The sequence below is a fragment of the Archocentrus centrarchus genome, chromosome 7, assembly GCF_007364275.1.
Source record: "Archocentrus centrarchus isolate MPI-CPG fArcCen1 chromosome 7, fArcCen1, whole genome shotgun sequence".
Taxonomy (NCBI): Eukaryota; Metazoa; Chordata; class Actinopteri; order Cichliformes; family Cichlidae; genus Archocentrus; species Archocentrus centrarchus.
Window position 1 is genome coordinate 33701106 of NC_044352.1, and position 19956 is coordinate 33721061.

The 19956-nt window shown below is 42.1% G+C and overlaps 1 protein-coding gene across 6 annotated transcripts in view; it reads left to right on the forward strand.

Moving 5' to 3' along the window:
- The first annotated feature begins 259 nt into the window (after positions 1-259).
- Positions 260-19956, forward strand: part of rbbp8l (retinoblastoma binding protein 8-like) — a 92415-nt gene continuing 72718 nt past the window's right edge. For 2 of the 6 annotated variants that reach the window (XM_030732699.1, XM_030732700.1), the window contains exon 1: positions 261-353. In XM_030732699.1, the coding sequence (XP_030588559.1) occupies positions 306-353 (48 nt within the window). In that variant the 5' untranslated portion in view covers positions 261-305. Of the gene's footprint in view, positions 354-19956 lie in introns of all 6 variants that reach the window. The other 4 variants (XM_030732701.1, XM_030732707.1, XM_030732706.1 and 1 more) reach the window with 4 other exon arrangements.

Consider the following 19956-nt stretch of genomic DNA (forward strand, 5'->3'; position numbering starts at 1 on the left):
TCCCATTCTTCTTCCCTTCTCATTCTTCTTCTCTGTCATCCTCCATGCTGTGGCGGTGGCTGTCCCTTATCGGCCCACAAGAGGCTAAGAAAACAGTGTGATGTGGGATCCTTTTAGGACTAGATGGTGTAATTGCCTAATTACTTTTTTTTCCTCCCTTCAAGGGGTTCTGCTTTCTGTCAGGCAGGCAGGAGCCCATAAACACAGTCCAGCTATCCCCAGCATCTCCTTCAATGTCACCACTTTGTACTGTGTGATTGGCTTAACTCCGATCCAGAGCCTATTGCTCATTGGCTTCTCCCAGGATGAATGGCCCTGCTGACAGCCAATGGGGCCAGAGCAGGGTGAGAAGGGTGAGTAAGAGAGTAAACAGCATATTTCTGGAGTCAGGGACATGCAGAGCCCTCTTTGTTGGGAATTCCACGTAATGTTTCCAGTTTGGGTTCCCAGGAGACCTGAAGGTGTTTGGAATTGTAGCTGAGTGACAAAATAGTTAACCATTAATCCAAACATCTGCAAGATTTGTACTGTTTGTACACAAAAGTTGATCAAAAAGAGACACAAGAGTAATATGTTTTAAGGCACTTTAAGTAAAAATTACTTTTTAAACTTTACAGAAGCCAGGGGGATTAGAAGTTGTGTGGTGGTAGATGAAGGCTGTGGCCTAGAAACAGAACATAAATCTGGGTAAAAGTCTTTGCTTCTCTCCTCTGCTCCGCTCCCTCTTTTCAAACACACTCACTCAATCCAAGTCCAAGCAATCTGTCTGCTGGGCAGAGGGGGCTGAGTGAGAGAGGTGCCTGCTGTATCAAGTGGAAGAAAAATTTGACAAAAGCATGCCTAATATTCTTAAAACCATCCTTTATGCCCCTGCTTCTGTTATATAGATGTTCTATATCTCCCTCAGACCCTCTGTCCTCTGTCCATCTCTATCAGCTTCAATGAAGATAGATGTGGACATTGCATATGTTCTCATAGCCATCAATTTCAAACCATTTTATTGGCATCGGTGTTCTAGTGGTAAGCCCTAAAAATAGCATGACAAGAACATGTAAAGCAAAAATAGACTTAAAGAATGAGAAAAACAGTACCAAAGTGCTTTTATCAGCAGAGCCACACACTAATCCAGGGGAGGAAGCATGTAGGCGTCCTGTCATAGAGGCATACAGGAAGCAGGCTGGTACAGAGAGGAAGTCAGGAGCAACATAACAACAAGGTTCACACAGTTCTGCAACAACTGTAAACTAAACAAGTACAAACTACCGATACACAAACAGCATTATGTGATACTATGATATAGATCATATAGGTAACACTGAACAACAATCTTGCTTCATATTAATGTTTACATATAGTGTGCGAGCATGCAAGTGTGTATGATTGCAGTAGTGTATTATCCAAAAATTGGTCCATGCCAATCAAGAATCTTTTTAATGCTGAAAAATTAAGCCAGCATGGAAGTGCTAAAAACTGCAGGCCCTCCATTCAGAAAATCAGTCCCCAGGTACTCTCATGTTGGGTTAAAATGTCCAACTACACCCAAAAAAACCCCCAGAAAATATCAATAAAATACTTGTGGTCTCTATAGCTCATTGCTATCTTGATAATAACCATTATAAGGCTTAAATGTGGCACCTTTTTAATGGAATTTCCTGCCAAATAATGTGGCTTGCTGTGTGGTATAGATGGTCTGTACCACAGTGCTTCTGTTTTTGAGAGTGTATTAGTATTTTATTTGTGCAGTTATTCACACTAATTATCAGGTATCTGTGTCTGTACTTTCTAGCACAAACACAGCTTACTAGCATTAGCTTAACAGAGTAATCCATTCTCTGGCCTATATTCTGTCACTTATGGCTCCAAAAAAAAAACAAAAAAAAAAAAACTGCATAGCCATGGGCAAAATGCTAAAACTGAGGCTTCAAAATACAAAGTCCAGGAAATAATTGGCAATATAGATCTTTTATATTTTGTCAGTTTATGGGCCTTACCCAAGCAAAATGTATTGTTGATTTGTTAGAAAAGTGCATGCTTCCTCTCTCCAGGTTGTTCATTAATCCTTCACTAGGCGACCACATAGGTGAAGAACACAAAAAGCCATCAACTAGGAATCATAAATCAGCCTTCAAACTGCTAGCAGAATTGTGCATGGGTGTTTGTGTGTGTGTTCAACAGACTTACATGAAAAGAGACCTTGAAACATTTTCAGACTCTTTGGTTCTTTCCTGTATTTCTACTGTATACATAGAACCTGATAGCTAGATATAATAAAAACAAATATCACCCCCAGACACACATAAACAAATATGCGCACCTACATAATAAATGGTATGTAGACACCTGTGGTATTGTGCCATAAACTTCTGGAGACACCCTCTAAAATACACACACACACACACACACACACACACACACACACGCACACACACACACACACAGACAAACCTGTTTATACAATGGTTCACTACACAGAAACTTACACTTTCTCTTCTCTTTCACTTTTTTTATTCTTCGTTCTTGTTATCACACACTGTCCTTCTCACCATAGCCTGTTCGGTCTCTCTTCTTCCTTTTGACTTGGCTTTGGCATATTTATTCTACCTTGCTGCTTGTTTGACATCCTAGGTTTATTCATCGCACTGGGTGGCCTGGACCATGCTGCCAACTCCTGATCCTTACTGGCTCAGTTATAGAGAGAACAACATTATTCACATTCACAGTAATATGTACACCTACACCAGTACTTTTATATCTCAGCAAGCAATACAAGGGTATTGAAACCACTTTTAACATTTATATTTTTCATGTGCTCTGAAATGAGGGCGGCCATCGTGGGGTAGTTGGGGTGGACGGGGCACCGTGTTTCCAACTCAGGCCAGTTTGTCTCTTGTTTGTGTCTATTGTCGAGTGAATGGGTGTCTGGTGTTGAACAGGCTACCCTCTGCAGTGGTGGCGGTGGTGCCGATCTCAGTGCTGTCACCGCGGGTCCTGGGTCCTCCTCTCTCTGCCCTTTGCTAAGGTGTGGGAAATCGGGGTGCCTACTGAGCCAGTGGATAGGTGGCTCTCTTCTTCCAGGTTTTTCCTTCCCAGTCCTACACACACACACACACACACACACACACACGGATGATTCATCCTTCATCCTTCATCCTTTCCTTCTTCAGGCGGTATCCTGGGGTCACTGTTCCACAGACATTAGGAGAAGGGGCTTCCCCCATAGCAACATGACAGCAGTGAAGTACGATATTCAGTTATGACATAATAGAGCTAACAAAATACATTTTGGTTACACCCATAAAAAGTTATTCTAATTGTTGCGTGGTAGAAAGGAGTTAAGGAATGGTTGACAGCAGACCAAACAATTGTGAGGAATATGGAGGGAAGTTCATTTTTGAAAACATTTATTGTTTTGTATCTAGAATTAGTACAAGATCTTTTAGTATACATTATTATACATTATGTGCTCATGGCACAACTGTCCCCTCAATTTTAACAGAATGCCACACACCTAACGCATTCACAAACATAAAGACATACACTGAAGTTTGGGGATAGGCCGCGTCCCCTGGGTCCTTCCCTGTTCGCCTCTGGATCACGGGGGGCGTGTTTTCTTGCCCCCATTGGTGAGTACGTTCCATGACAGAGGCACATACACACATTTTTTCAAGCAACAGCAGGATTGTGTGTGTGTGTGTGTGTGTGTGTGTGTGTGTGTGTGTGTGTGTGTGTGTGTGTGTGCATGTGTGTAGATATGTGGATGTGTGTATGTATGTATGTGTGTATATCATTCTTTGATTATTCTTTTCTCCCCTTTGTTTTGTTTTTTTTTGTTTGTTTTGTCCTCTTTTTTTTTTCTTCGTTTCTCTTTCTCACTCTTTTTTCCTATGCTTTCCTTTCTACCTGTGTAAATAAATAAAATAAAATTAAAATACAAACATTAATAAGAGTAGCCTATTGGAAAACTTACAGAGCTATTCTTGGAAAAGCAAATATGTTTGGTACACCAGAGCATTCGGATCCTATTCCGATTGCGAAAACTGCCAGACATGACAGGCTTTAAAAAAAAAAAAAAAAAAAGCTGCATCTGCTGAGAAGGAAAAACCACACAAACTGGCAATGGTTAGATGCAAGGATGGCTGCACCTTCGTACAGTACAGAGGGGACATGTAGAACCACAAGACACAATAACACAGCTGATCAAGTTGTTTCTACCCAAGGCATTTTGTAGAGAGTATAGCAGCTGTGGCCGTTATTTGACTTGAAATGACGACTTCGACGATTTTGACTTTATTCTCAAAATGCACGAAATGCTCAAAATGATTTTTTTTCCTCACTGTGGCCCTCACATTCCTTCATATACTAGCAAGCTAAATATTTCAGTAGCACAAAAATAATTTAGTAAGTGCCTCCTCTGAAAAAGAAAAGCTTCCAATCAGAAGTGCTTGACCCCATGGTATAATTCACAAACACACAGCTTAAAGCAGATGGCGTCTCATTAAATTAGAAGATGCTCATTTAGCCTGGAAAAAGAGTTTGTTGCTCTATAAAAAAGCCCTCCGTAAAGCTAGGACATCTTACTATTCATCATTAATTGAAGAAAATAAGAACAACCCCAGGTTTGTTTTCAGCACTGTAGCCAGGCTGACAAAGAGTCAGAGCTCTGTAGAGCCGAGTATTCATTTCACTTTAACTAGTAGTGAGTTCATGGATGTCTTTACAAATAAAATTTTAGACATTAAAGAAAAAATTATTCATAACCATCTCAAAGATTTATCTTCATGTTCGGCTGCTTTCAGTACTGCTGGTATTTGTTTAGACTCTTTCGCTCCAGTTGGTCTTTCTGAGTTAACTTAAATAGTTACTTCCTCCAAACCAGCAACAGGTTTATTAGATCCCATTCCTACTAGACTGTTCAAAGAAGTCTTTCCAATTATTGATGCTTCAATCTTAAAAATGATCAATCTGTCTTTATTAGGTGGCTATATACCACAGGCCTTCAAGGTGGCTGTAATTAAACCTCTGCTTAAAAAGCCATCACTTGACCCAGCTGTCTTAGCTAATTATAGACCAATTTCCAACCTTCCTTTTCTCTCAAAGATTCTTGAAAGAGTAGTTGTAAAACAGCTAACTGATCATCTGCAGAGGAACGGTTTATTTGAAGAGTTTCAGTCAGGTTTCAGAATTCCTCACAGTACAGAAACAGCATTAGTGAAGGTTACAAATGATCTTCTTACAGCCTCTGACAGTGAACTGCGCTGCAGTAGTTTGAATCATATTTAATAGACTACAATTTGTTCATGTAAATGGGGAGTCTTCTTTACACACTAGGGTTAATTATGGAGTTCCACCGGGTTCTGTGCTAGCACCGATTTTATTTATATTATACTGTACATGCTTCCCTTAGGCAGTATTATTAGAAAGCATTGCATCAATTTTCATTGTTATGCAGATGATACTCAGCTTTACCTATCAATGAAGCCAGATGACACACATCAATTAGTTAAACTGCAGGAATGTCTTAAAGACATTAAGGCCTGGATGACCTCTAATTTCCTGCTTCTAAATTCAGATAAAACTGAAGTTCTTGTACCCGGCCCCACACATCTTAGATACATGGTGTCTAACCAGATACTTACTCTGGATGGCATTACTTTGGCCTCCAGTAACACTGTGAGAAATCTTGGAGTCATTTTTGACCAGGATATGTCCTTCAATGCACATATTAAACAAATATGTAGGACCACTTTTTTGCATTTGCGCAATATTTCTAAAATTGGAAACATCCTTTCTCAGAGTGATGCTGAAAAGCTAATTCATGCATTTATTACTTCTTGGCTGGACTATTGCAATTCATTATTATCAGGCTGTCCTAAAAGCTCCCTGAAAAGCCTTCAGCTGATCCAAAATGCTGCAGCTAGAGTACTGACAGGGACTAGAAAGAGAGAGCAGATTTCTCCCATATTGGCTTCTCTTCATTGGCTCCCTGTTAAATCTAGAATAAAATTTAAATTCCTTCTCCTCACCATATCACCCCAATAGAGCACTTCGCTGTCAGACTGCTGGCTTGCTTGTGGTTCCTGGGATACTTAAGAGTAGAATGGGAGGCAGAGCCTTCAGCTTTCAGGCCCCTCTTCTGTGGAACCAGCTCCCAGCTTGGATTCAGGAGACAGACACCCTCTCCATTTTTAAGATTAGGCTTAAAACTTTCCTTTTTGATTAAGCCTATAGTTAGGGCTGGATCAGGTGACCCTGAACCACCCCTTAGTTATGCTGCTATAGGCCTAGGCTGCTGGGGGGGTTCCCATAGTGCACAGTTTCTTTTCATTCACCTTATTTACTTTGTTTATACTCCACTCAGCATTTAATCATTAATTGTTATTGATCTCTGGCTCTCTTCCACAGCATGTCTTTCTCTCCCCTCAGCCCAACCGGTCGCAGCAGATGACTGCCCCTCCCTGAGCCTGGTTCTGCTGGAGGTTTCTTCCTGTTAAAAGGGAGTTTTTCCTTCCAACTGTCGCCAAATGCTTGCTCATAGGGGGGGCGTTTTGACTGTTTGGTTTTCACTGTATTATTGTAGTGTCTTTACCCACAATACAAAGTGCCTTGAGGCAACAGTTTGTTGTGATTTGGCGCTATATAAATAAAATTGAACTGAATTGAATTAACGCTCAGAAGTGCAAAGTTTGATATGTTTTATTGGTCGAAAACATTTAATAATTGTCAAAAATGCATTTTTTAAAGGCTGACTGGCAACAGAACTGGTTCTTTAATTAAACTTGCATTTTAAATTTCGTTGTGCAACTTCTGTCTACAATGACAATAAAGATTCTGATTCTGATTCTGATTCTAAACAGCGTTCTGACATGAAAGAATCCTCACAGATAATGTAATGAACAAATTATTCACTTTTTAATATCAGCCTTAAGTTAAAAAAAAAACAGCTATTAAAATATGCTTATTCAGTTTGAAACTCTAATCTAATAAATCAAAATTAGGGATGCGCCGATCCGATATTCAGTATCGGTATCGGTCCGATCCTGGCCTAAATTACTAGATCAGATATCGGAAAGAAATAAAAAATGGAATCCGATTCGACCCACATTAGCTGCATTACAGTTTTCAGTTGTCGTCTTCTTCTTGTGGGTCTGCGGTTGACCAAACCAGCTTAGAGCTGCATTACCACCACCTACTGGAATGGAGTAGGGGATCAGGAGTTAGAAAAAAATCCTCCTCAGATTCTATAAAAGTTCTCCGTCACTGCGACAGATTTCCTTTGACACTGAGTGGATCATCGCTGACATGTTTTTCCACGCCTCCCCCGCTCTCTGTCGTGTTTGTGTGTTGTGCTCGCTGTGCTGAGAATTTCAGCTGTTATTTCTTTCTCTACTTCAGCTCCTGGACATACTGCTATCGTGCGCCGCTATTAGCTCTAGTGACCGTCCGGTACTGGAAGGACCCCTTCCCCGTCATAATATTTTTGATACTTTAATCCCTGATTAGTGACTAAATAAAGACCTGCAGTAGAAACGTATTTAGGGGAATGCTTGTGAATATACCAGATTACGCTCACACAGCCCCCAGTTTTACAACATAAACACTGATAACACAACAGCAGCAGTCAGCTGATTTACGTGCAGTCTGTCTGCACAAGTGCATAGAGGCAGAGCCGGTGAGCTCAGATGGAGTGTACGAAATGTTTTTCTAGCGTCCAGATGAAGCTTTTCCCTCTGTAACCTCCATTAAACCTTTACTGGGAAACAGCTGGAGGTCCTTCATCAATCAACTGATCAGTAAGTGAAGAAAAGAGATTTTTGTAGCTGCTCCATCCACCCTGTTTGTTTCACACAGGGAAAAACTGCAGTACAGAAGTTAAAATATGCAGATGAACTGTTAATACGAAAAAAGTATTTCTTATCCAGTTACTCAGGTAATCGATGGAATAATCGATCGAATACTCAATTGCTAAAATAATCAATAGTTGTAGCCCTAATGAAATTTGCAACATGCCATAAGCCAATGCATCACCTTCTCACATAGGATCAACAGGTGATTGTTGTAAGTAAGTAAAGTTTATTCATATAGTGCTTTACATACACAAAAAGTGCTGTACAATAATTAAAACAAAATATAAAAAAAACCCAAAAAACAGATAAAACATAACATTACCATATTAAAAGAATAAAAATAAAGTCAACAGAAAGCCTGGTTAAACAGAAAGGTTTTCAAGTGTTTTTTAAAAGACGCCACAGAGTCAGCTAAATGGAGTTGGAGTGGTAAACAGTTCCAGAGCTTTGGTGCCACTGCCTAAAAACTAAAAGATTTCAATTTTGTTGTGTGAGAGACTCTTGACTTACGTAAAATTGATCCAGGCATTTAAAAACAATTTTTAAAAATAATAATACAAAAAAGACCTGAATTGTATCGGTATTGGCAATATTCAAATGTAAAATATCGGTATCGGACATAAAAAAGTGGTATCATGCAATCCCTAAAAAATAAATATCAATAAAAATAATAATAACCAAAAGAAATAAATAAAAGTGATACCTCTCACATTTAATAGACAAGCTGTGTGCCTCTTTACAGCCCTGCATAAAAGTTTAAAAACATTGGCCTAAGCAGAGAAGCCAAAATGATTTTTCCGCCTGTCATTTGAAATTCATTGCAAATTGACTTCTTGTCCAGTAAGTAAACTTTATCCTATGTATGAAAGTAAACTGACAAACAAGCCATATTCATGGTAACATTCCTGACAAACCGTTTTACCTCATTCAGAGTTTCTGACTCCTGCGCTGTCAACGGCTTCCAAACACCCGGAGCCGTTCAGAGGGGGGCGGGGGAGCGCAGTGGCATGACGCTATGTTGCGCCTTCAAAATAAATGCACGAGAGTTAAAAGTTTTTCTCCTCCGCAGTGTAATTTTTGGCTGGGACAAATGTGCCTGTCTCCAATATTAGAGGGGCCAGCCCCCCCCCCATCTCCCCCGTTCCTACACCTATAAATTATACTCATTTACATGCTAATACAACATTGGTAGTGGGGTTGATTTGAAGGGGCCAGGTGTCATTGTGAAATCAGATGCTGCTTATTAACACACATTTCCTTCAGAAATGAGCAAAAACAATGGATAATGCGGTCGTTTCTTTTTCTTTTTTTGTTTTTCCAATGTGCACATGTCACATTGGCAGAACAAAAGTCTATATCTAAACACAGACATGGATCCAGCAAACATATTGTTGTAGTGGCCCCTCCCTCTTATCAAAGCTCTGTTTTAGCTTCCTACACCCACTGTCACCCTGGCATGGGCACTGGTGCCTGCTTGACAGAGGAACTCTTGGCATCCGTGTTTGATGAGGTCTTTTATTATAGTTAGGTTGGATATTATTTGGCCATCTATGTTCATTTATATTCTGATATACTGCAATATTGCAGTAATAGGCTCAATGCACATGTTATTACGTTCTTGATTGAGCCAAGATGGCGGCGCGCACAGACGCAGCGGCTCACGGCTCTTCCTTTCAGTGCTCTTTTTTGTACTTTTTGTATTTCATATTTGTTAGTTTTGGTGCATTTGTCTCTGCAAACAACTGCTACACACGCCAGGATCTTGTGGACATTGGCTACCGGCACAAGATATCAGTATCGAATGATTTTCACTACACTCATAACATCCCAGATGACATGGCGAGACTGCCGGGTGCTCCGTGGATTGTTATCGGGTCTGGAAGGCGCCGCCGACGGCGGAGGGAGAGGAAGCAGAAGCGGGGCTGCAGGTCCGGCTTTATGCTGAAGCTGAAATGCCAACCACACAGGCCTCCTCTGCCGAGCCTGTATCTCTCCAACGCCAGGTCCATGGTAAATAAAACGGACAACCTAGAGTTAGAGCTGGCTGTAAATCGCTATGTTCGTGACTGCTGTGTAATGATTATCACCGAGACCTGGCTAAACCCCCACATTCCCGATGCTAGCGTGCAGCTAGCAGGCTGCACTCTGCTACGCGGAGATCAGACCAAGGACTCCGGTAAGAGCAGGGGAGGGGGTCTCTGTATTTACGTGCATGAGGACTGGTGTAACAACGGAACAATCATAGACAAACATTGTTCCCCAGACCTCGAGTACATGCCTGTAAGATGTCGGCCTTTTTTTCTACCCAGAGAGCTAACAGTAGTGATCGTCACAGCTGTGTATAAGCTCCCGATGCTAACGTTAGCATGGCACTCTCTCTCCTGCTGAACGCCATTAACGAACAGCAGCGGGTCCACCCCGACGGTGTTCTTATTATCGCGGGAGACTTTAACAAGGCCAACTTAAAGACTGTACTCCCGAAATTCCACCAACATGTCAAATGTTCTACAAGAGGGGAGAACACTCTTGACCATGTTTACTCCAACATTAAGCACGCTTACAGAGCCAAACCCCTCCCCCACCTCGGCCAGTCCGACCATCTTTCCCTGCTGCTTACCCCAGCATACACCCCCCTCAGACGGAGAGCCAGGCCTACTGTAAAAACCATTACAACCTGGCCTGAAAATGCACTCTCCGACCTACAGGACTGCTTTGCATACACAGACTGGGACTTATTCGAACACGAGGACCTAGAAACATTCACAGGGACGGTACTGGACTACATTAAGTTCTGTATCGGAAATGTGACTGTTAGCAAAAACATCCGGGTTTTCCCTAACCAGAAACCCTGGATGAACAGCCAGGTCCGTTCACTCCTCAAAACCCATGATGCTGCCTTCAGGTCAGGCGACAGAGCTCTGTACAGCGCTGCTCGAGCTGACCTGAAAAGAGGAATTAAAAAAGCCAAGACGGACTACAGGAGGAGAATAGAGTCCCATCTGTCCAGCAATAACACACGGGAGGTGTGGCAGGGCATTCAGAACATCACAAACTTCAGAGGCTGTGATGTGACTGCAGGAGACCTGAGTGTGTCACTAGCAGAGGAACTTAATTGTTTCTTTGCTCGCTTTGAGATGCCTCAGGACCACCCATCTGCTCCAGTCCTGCCCCCCCCCACCAGGCTGCACCCCACTCACTGTCCAGGAGCATGAGGTACGGCGCGTGCTCCTGGCAGTGAACCCCAGGAAGGCTGCCGAACCAGACGGAGTACCTGGCAAGGTGATCAGAGCGTGTGCCCACCAGCTCACCCTGATTCTCACCAGGATTTTCAACCTCTCCCTGGCCCAAGCAGTCATCCACCCCTGCCTAAAAACAGCCACAATCATCCCCATGCCCAAAAGGTCATCTGTCACCAGCCTAAATGATTACCGCCCTGTGGCCCTCACACCGGTAATCATGAAGTGCTTTGAGAGGCTGGTTCTCCAGCACATCAAAGACCATCTGCCCCCCACTTTCGACACCCATCAGTTTGCATATCGTGCAAACAGATCCACAGAGGACGCCATTGCTGTAGCTCTCCACTCTGTGTTGAGCCACTTGGAGCAGCAGCAGAGCTACGCTCGCATGCTCTTTGTGGATTACAGGTCAGCGTTCAACACAATCATCCCGGACATTCTCACCACCAAACTGCACACCCTGGGCCTCCCCCCTCTCACATGTTCCTGGATCAAGGACTTCTTAACCAACCGGCCCCAGACTGTGAGACTTGGCCCCCATCTCTCCTCCACGCGCACAGAGCACTGGCTCCCCACAGGGCTGTGTGCTGAGCCCCCTCCTGTACTGCCTCTACACCCATGACTGCAGTCCGGCCCACAATAACAACCTCATCGTCAAATTTGCTGACGACACCACAGTGGTCGGACTCATCTCAAAGAGAGATGAGGCAGCTTACAGAGAGGAGGTCTTGAAGTTGACAGCCTGGTGTTCAGAGAACAACCTGGTACTGAGCACCATGAAAACCAAAGAGATCATCATCGACTTCAGGAAGCACAGGAGTGACCCAGCTCCCCTCTACATCAACGGCGAGCATGTGGAGAGGGTCCACACCTTCAGGTTTCTTGGTGTCCTCATCTCTGCTGATCTCTCTTGGTCAGATAACATCACAGCTGTTATCAAGAAGGCTCAGCAGCGACTTCACTTCCTGAGGGTCCTCAGGAAGAACAACTTGGACTCAAACCTGCTGCTGACCTTCTACCGCTCATCCATTGAGAGCCTGCTGACGTATCACAGTATGGTACGGCAGCTGCACTGAGGCAGACAGGGTCAGGCTTCAGAGGGTAGTCAAGACAGCACAAAGAATCGTTGGCTGCCCTTTCCCCTCCCTGATGGACATCTACACCTCCCGCTGCATCAGCAGAGCCAGGAACATCATCAAGGACAGCTCACACCCTGGCTTTGACCTGTTTGACCTGCTGCCTCTGGCAGGCGCTACAGGTGCATCAAAGCCAGAACAAACAGACTCAAGAACAGTTTCTTTGCCAGAGCAATCACCACCCTGAACTCACACACTCACCCACCGTAACTGTGCAACACCCACATCTCTGTGCAATATTATATTATTCATACTGAACAATATCTAACATTCCTATATTGTGTAATATCCAGTATTCATTCACTAGTGCAATATTCATTCACCAAGTGCAATATTCATCATCTTCATTATTATATGTATACACATATTTACTTTTCTTACAATGTACAGATGCACCAATGTATGTATATATTTTTATACATTCTATTTTTTGTATATTTTACACATTGTTTATTTCTGTATATCTCTTGATTATATTGATTATACTAGATTATAATATTTTTATTTTAGAGAGTTTGATTTTCTGTTACATGGCACTGAACAGGAGTGGCCCTCCAATCTCATTGTACATCCTGTATAATGACAATAAAGGCATTCTATTCTATTCTGAAAACACCTATAGATAGATAGATAGATATATAGATAGATAGTGTGGGCCTTAGGGATAGCATTTGTAAGTAAAATGGGTATATTCAAGAATAACCTTAAGAGAGTGTGTAAGAGAGTATCCAAGCGTGTAAGCACTGCAGACACACGCACCTAAAGATACATAATATTAGTAAAATCCCGCACAGACATCAAAGTAGTAGCACTTTTATGCCTGTGCATCAAGGGAAAAACAGGACTTGATGTCTAAATGGCAGTCAGGATTATAGGATTACACCATATATTTTAACATCAAATCTATGTAGCATTGACTAAAACAAGGGAACTTAGTGGGAGCAGTACATTTGTGGGCTCACATGTATTCGTTCATTCACTGCCACCTCTGTATTGAACAATTTCCACAGTGCACCTGTCAGCTGGGGCCTCACTAAGGAGGACAGATTTACACCATCAACCATTTAAAGCCATTACAGTTCCTCCCTCAGAAAAAGGCAAACGCTCAATCAGATTCATGGGCAGCTGTTAATTTCCACAGTGTCTGGTCCTGCACTGCTCGGCCATGCTCTCCTCCTGCTAGTGCCTGACATGGAGAGAGCTGCATAAACATTTATGCAGCAGTATTTTTTAAAGGGCCTTTGCAGTGTCTTGTAAATCTATCCACTGCTTTGATGTCTTATCTGCAGGATATGTGTGTGTGTGTGTGTGTGTGTGTGTGTGTGTGTGTGTGTGTGTGTGTGTGTGTGTGTGTGTGTGTGTGTGAGAGAGAGAGAACTATGGTTGAGGTATGCATTACCACTTTCCATTAATATTTCTTGACAATCACATCTGTATCACTTTAGAATTTTACAAAATATATAGATTGATACTTAAAAAAAATCTGAGCATAAAATCTTAATGTAAACAATGGTACTTGTAAAAAGGATGAATAAAATCACATTTGCATACAATACCAATAACATCATCTCTTGAGGTAGCCCCTTAACTGGCAAGGGCCCGGTGACGGGCGTTTGTAGTCCCTTTTATATGGCAGGCTAGACCCTCCCATTTTTATTGACACGTCATTCGGCCAATCATGTAACTGGCTGCACCAAATCACCTGACAAAGCTACGTGACGCCCTCTGAGTATTATTGGCTCTGGGAAACCCATTTCTTAACATTATTGGCCGAATGAGGTGTCAGTCAAAATGGGCGGGTCTAGCCTGCCATATAAATGCACTTCATTCGGCCCGCGGACCAGACGCAGCCGATTAATAGGCTATGAAATGGGTTGTTCAGAGCCAATAATAACCAGAGGGTGTTATGTAGTTGTTTCAGGTGATTTTATTTGCTGCCAGTTAAGGGGTTAAAACACTCATTTATTTATTTTATTATGTAATTTTCAAACAGATTCCTTTATTTTAGTCCTTTAGGGCGATCTGACAGCCAGTTCAAGTACACTGCTCAAAAAAATTAAAAGGGCTTTTTTTAAAAAAATCAGAGTATGGCATCAAGGTGATTAAACTTCTGGGATGTTGATCTGGTCAGTTAGGTAGCTGAGAGGGTTGTTAATCAGCTTCAGCTGCTTTGCTGTTAATGACATTAACAACAGGTGCACTAGAGGGACAACAATGAGATAACCCCCAAAACAGCAATGGCTTTATAGGTGGAGGCCAATGACATGTTTCCCTCCTCAACTTTGTCACTAGTTTTGCATTTGGCTAGGGTCAGTGTCACTACTGGTAACAGGAGGTGATACCTGGACCCTACCGATTATGCACAGGTAGTCCAACTCCACCAGGGTGGCACAGCAGTACTTGCCATTGCCAGAGGGTTTGCTTTGTTTCCAAGCACAGTCTCAAGAGCATGGAGGCAATTCTAGGAGACAGGCAGTTACTCTAGGAGGGCTGGACAAGGCCTTTGGAGATCTTTAACCCATCAGCAGGACCGATATCTGCTCCTTTGTACAAGGAGGAATAGGATGAGCACTGCCAGAGCTACAAAATGACCTCCAGCAGCTACTGGTGTGTACGTCTCTGACCAAACAATGAGAAACAGACTTCATGAGGGTGGCTTGAGGGCCCAACATCCTCTAGTGGGCCCTGCATTCACTGCCCAGCAGTGTAGAGCCCAATTGGCATTTGCCACAGAATACCAGAATTGGGAGGTTCACCAATGGCGCCTTTCACAGATGACAGCAGGTTCACCCTGAGTGCATGTGACAAATGTTCAAGGGTCTGGAGAAACCAGGGAGAATGTTGTGCTGCCTGTAACATCATTCAGCATGACTGGTTTGGTGGTGGGTCAGTGATGGTCTGGCAATTACACCCTGACTGCCATTAGGTATTGGGATGAAATCCCTGGACCCACTGTCAGACCCTACGCTGGTGCAGTGGCTCCTGAGTTCTTCCTGGTGCACGACAATATTCATGCAGTTCCTGGAGGATAAAGAATTTGGTACTATTGACTGGTCCCCATGCTTGCCTGACTGAAATCCAATAGAACACCTCTGGGACATTATGTTTCGGTCTATCCGACACTGCCAAATTGCCCTAGTCCAGGAGATCCACAGGTGGTCTCATTAGGAGCATGCCCCAACATTGTCAGGCATGAATGAAAGCATGTGGGGGGCCATAGAAACTAATGAGTACCATTTTTTGAGTTGGTGCAGTGAAATTTTGGCAAAATGGACTACCTTGCAGAAATTACCAAACCACTTGAAAATTGGTTGAAATCGATTTTAATTTAATCCACAGACATCAGGAGAAGGGCTGCCCCCATAGCAACATGACAGTAGTGAAGTACAATATTCAGTTATGACATAATAGAGCTAACAAAATACATTTTGGTTACACCCATAAAAAGTTTTATTCTAATTGTTGCATGGTAGAAGCAAAGAATATTCATTAAGTTCACCCCAAAGTAAAGGAGTTAAGGAATGGTTGACAGCAGACCAAACAATTGTGAGGAATATGGAGGGAAGTTCATTTTTGAAAACATTTATTGTTTTGCATCTAGAATAGTGTACATTAGTGTATATTATTGTCCATTAAAAAGTTGTACACTCTATTCTTACTTAAATTACGTTTGTGTGCTTTACTTAAGACTCACTATACTGTTGATTTAACTCAAGCAATGTGAGTAATGTACATGTTTAGCCTGAGAGAGGTACAAGACTAAGTTCTAGTGTGTAAACTGGACTTGAATATTTTTGTTACTGGAGTGAATGCTGGAGTGAGTTCAGCAGTGCACATGCGCAGTACAGAAGTGCGGGAAGCTTCCAGAAACCCTGTGGACTTACACATTGGAAGAAGCTGATCTTCTATAAAAGTGAGCTGTTCATCTTCATTATATTTTCATGTGTCATGTATGAATTTATTATTCAATGTATTGTTACAGGCTAGTTTTGCATGATGATGCATAAACGTATTTGTAGACTAATGCTAATGTTAATGTTAGCATGGGCGTATGGGGCCAATATTAGCTAAAACTGCCATGTACTGTATTTTACTTGAGAGCCTTTAATGTTTTCTCCATGATAAGAGCTCTTAACATTAATTACCTGTATTTCAAATGCAGCACGTTAGCATGTTTGTAAGCGTAAACCAGGCCTGCTAACATTCGTGTAGCCTTAATTTCACTCGGTCATGGAGGGTAATATGACGTTCAGGAACAAGCCCCACGTGGAAAAACTGCTGAACGGTTCAAATACTGGCACCAGAACCCCGTCGGTGGAAAAGCGGCCAGTGAGAGCCGTTCTTTATTTTTTTACGACTTTGCCTGCTTATAATGCTCTGCACATGTAGCATGGAAGAAAAAAAATGCAATGCATTCCACTAAATAAGTTCTCTCAACGAGCTGAACAATTATTTTGTATCACTTATTGTGAAAAATGTGATTCATTTTCTTCAGAAGATGCTTTTGCTTACTTTTATTGTTTTTCCCTTCTTGTAGACCAGTGATGTTGTTGCCATTAGGACTGCTGTCCTGCGATGTCTCTCGGTTTTCCTCGGGGATGATCAAAGAGACTTCTACAATGCCTCTTTTGTACGTATTGCAATTTGGTCTGTTAGAGGTTCTGCACTTGGAAATCAAGATTTTCACCCCATTCTTCTTTTCTCTTTTTTTTTTCTTAATAGCCACAGGATTCAGATACCATGGCAGACTTCACCCAGGTTCCTGTGGGATTATTGCCCGTTATTCCTGAAGTCAGTCAGCAACCAGGTCCGAATGCTCTTCACTTTGAAGGTACAATTGTCATGGTTGACACTGAATGCCATGATCAAGCTGTTTTCCTCATATTTGGGCTGATCTATGCCCTTCATCCTGACTGTCCAAAATGCCTAAAAAACACCTTTGACTTAATTCAGAGGCTGATGCTCAGTCTAGTTTCTTTTTTATGCTAATACTTGTATTTCTATGTTTTTTCATATTGTGTATTTATTTAATATGATTTTTTTTAACTTACTGTCATATTTTAATTTGATTTTTTTTTTTTGCACTGTTGCACCGTATTATCAAATAAGTTGGTAAAGTTCTTATTTTTTATTTGCTGGATGCAATGTTTGGCACATGGATTACTTCATCAAGCTGTTTATTTATTTCTGTGTTTATTGCCAAGTATGTCAGAATCTGTCCTCCATATATAACTACTTAAATCACTTTTTTTCAGGTAAATATTACAGTGCTAGAGTGCCTACTTGTTACAGTTCAAAATAAACTGTTTCAGTTGCTGCTCATTCAGCCTGTAAGCTGACTTAAGCATCTTTCTGGTATTACTGTTATTGAGCCCTGTGGAAGGGTAAAAACGTGATTAGATTTGTATTTGTTCATGTGTGGCCACATTGGCCTTTTGTTAACAAGCTAAGGATAGATAGGGCGGGAGTTACCCCTCCCTACCGCTCCACGCTGCTCCCCACTGGTCGTCACTGCCGCCCCTGGGTGTGGGTGCCCGTGGGTCCCGGGGTGTGTGGCCAGATGTCTCGGCGTGGTTTTTGACCTGCTCCCTTGGCGGCTGTGGCCTGGGGGTGGCTTGGGCCTCTTTGGCGTGTGGCGGGGCTCTGCCGGGTGTCGGGCTGCTCTCGGGCGCTTGGGGCCTCAGGGACTCCATGCTCGGCTCGTGCTGGGGGTGCCAGCCTGCCGGGGGGCTCGTCGCCTCTGGCTCTCTGGACTCTAGCCCTTTGACTGTGGGGGCTCCGTCTGTGGTGTCCCTTCCTCCTCTGGGGAGTGCACACGGTTACCATTGGGAGGTGTGGCCCCAGGTCTTCTGAGCTCCTGGGCTGTGGATGGCCTGGGTCCCCTGGGTCATTCCCTATTTGCCTCTGGATCACGGGGGGCATGGTTGCAGTTTCTTGCCCTCATTATTGAGTACATTGCATGACAGAGGCGCATACACACACATTACTATAAACAATAAAATTGTATGTGTGTGTGTGTATATGTATGTGCATGTGGGTGTATGTATGGATGTGTGAGTGTGTGTGAGTATATTTACTTTTCTTCGATTTCTTTTTTTTTTGTTCCTTTCTTCCTTTTGTCCCCCCCCCCCCCCCCCCCCCCCCCTTCTTGTCCCCCCCACCTCTTGTTCTTGCCGCTTCCTTGTTGCCTGTCAGACTTGGCATAAATAACTAAATAAAAAGATAAATAAATAAAAATACAAACATTAACAAGAATAGCCTATAGAAAACATATAGAACTGTTCTTGTTAAAGCAAATATGTTTGGTACATCAGTGCATTCGGATCATCATTCCGATTGTGAAAAATGCCAGACATGACAGGCTAAAAAAAAAAAAAAAAAAAAAGAAAAAGAAGCTAAGGATAGTATTTTGTTAAAAATAAAAAATTGAACCGTGTGAACTCATGTTTTGTTGTAGTTACTTCATTCATTTATTCATTTTCCTAGAGTCTGCTAAGTAAACTGTACTGTTCATGTAAGTTGGACTAACTTGATGTAGCTAAGTTAAGAACAGGTTAATTTACTTGCTATTTCTGAGTTGAAACAACTTCACTAAACTAAGTTAGTTTAACTTAACATGATTAAATTGACACAACAAGGTCTTAAGTACACTGAACAAGTATATGTTAAGTAAACAAACATACTTACTTACATTTTTCAGGGCAATTGGTTTTCTAGATTTTTTTAAGTAAGGTCAACTTGTCAAATTTTAGAGTGTACTTGTCATATATGCATTGAGGAAAAACACAATACTTTTCCCAGAAAAACTCAACAGTTAGTCTAATAATATATTTTTTAAAGAGTTAAACAATTTCTTCTTTATGTTCCATGTTCATCAGCAGTAATGCATCTTGTTGGAGTGCCCTTGAGCAATATACTGACTCTCCTAGCTGCAAACAGCAAATAAGTGTTTGAGTATGATTTATCCATTTCACTGTGGAACAGCTTAACTGTGATTTAAGCTTCAGAGTAAGAACAAGCAAGCAACTGTGCCAAGGCCCTGAGTCAATACATTAACTGAAGATTTTAGTGAGACACACTGTCCCTCTGGGAGTGTTTCCACTGAAACCACAGATAATTCAAGTACTGCTCTTATAGTCTCTTTTCCTCTTGAATAGGAAATAGATAAATTGGTTCAATAAATTCAAACAGTGAAAACAAACTAAAATATCCAAACATTTTGTTATTATTCCCAGAGAGACAATGGCATTGTCTTTCTGATTACTGCCCCTCAAGGACAATCATCTCCTCAACAGAGAGCGAAAGCAAGCAAGCGACTCCAATGATTTACAAGCCTGTGAGTGTTTTAGTGATGGCCTGCGCAGGTCAAGGTAATGATCATAAATATGAGGCACGGGAGAGCAGAGGGGGGAAGAGAAGAAGAAGGAGGGTGGGGGCCACAAGTGAGAGAGGATGGAAGAACATCATAATAAGTCTACGGACAGGTTAAAAGTCCTGCAGCATGTACATGTCGTAACTTGCAGTAACGTGTTGACCCAAAAAGAGAGCTGTGAAAGCTGATGGGCTGGTGGGCTTATTAGCAACAAGTTCTTTACACTATGTTGGAAGCACATGCAAATATATACACTATAGTGCCCTCTCCTAGTGTCTTCTTTGTGGAATAGTTTATAGCAAATGCAAAAATTAAGCAAGAATTTGCAAAAATAAAAAGTAAAAATTAGGCCAAATAATAAAAATCAC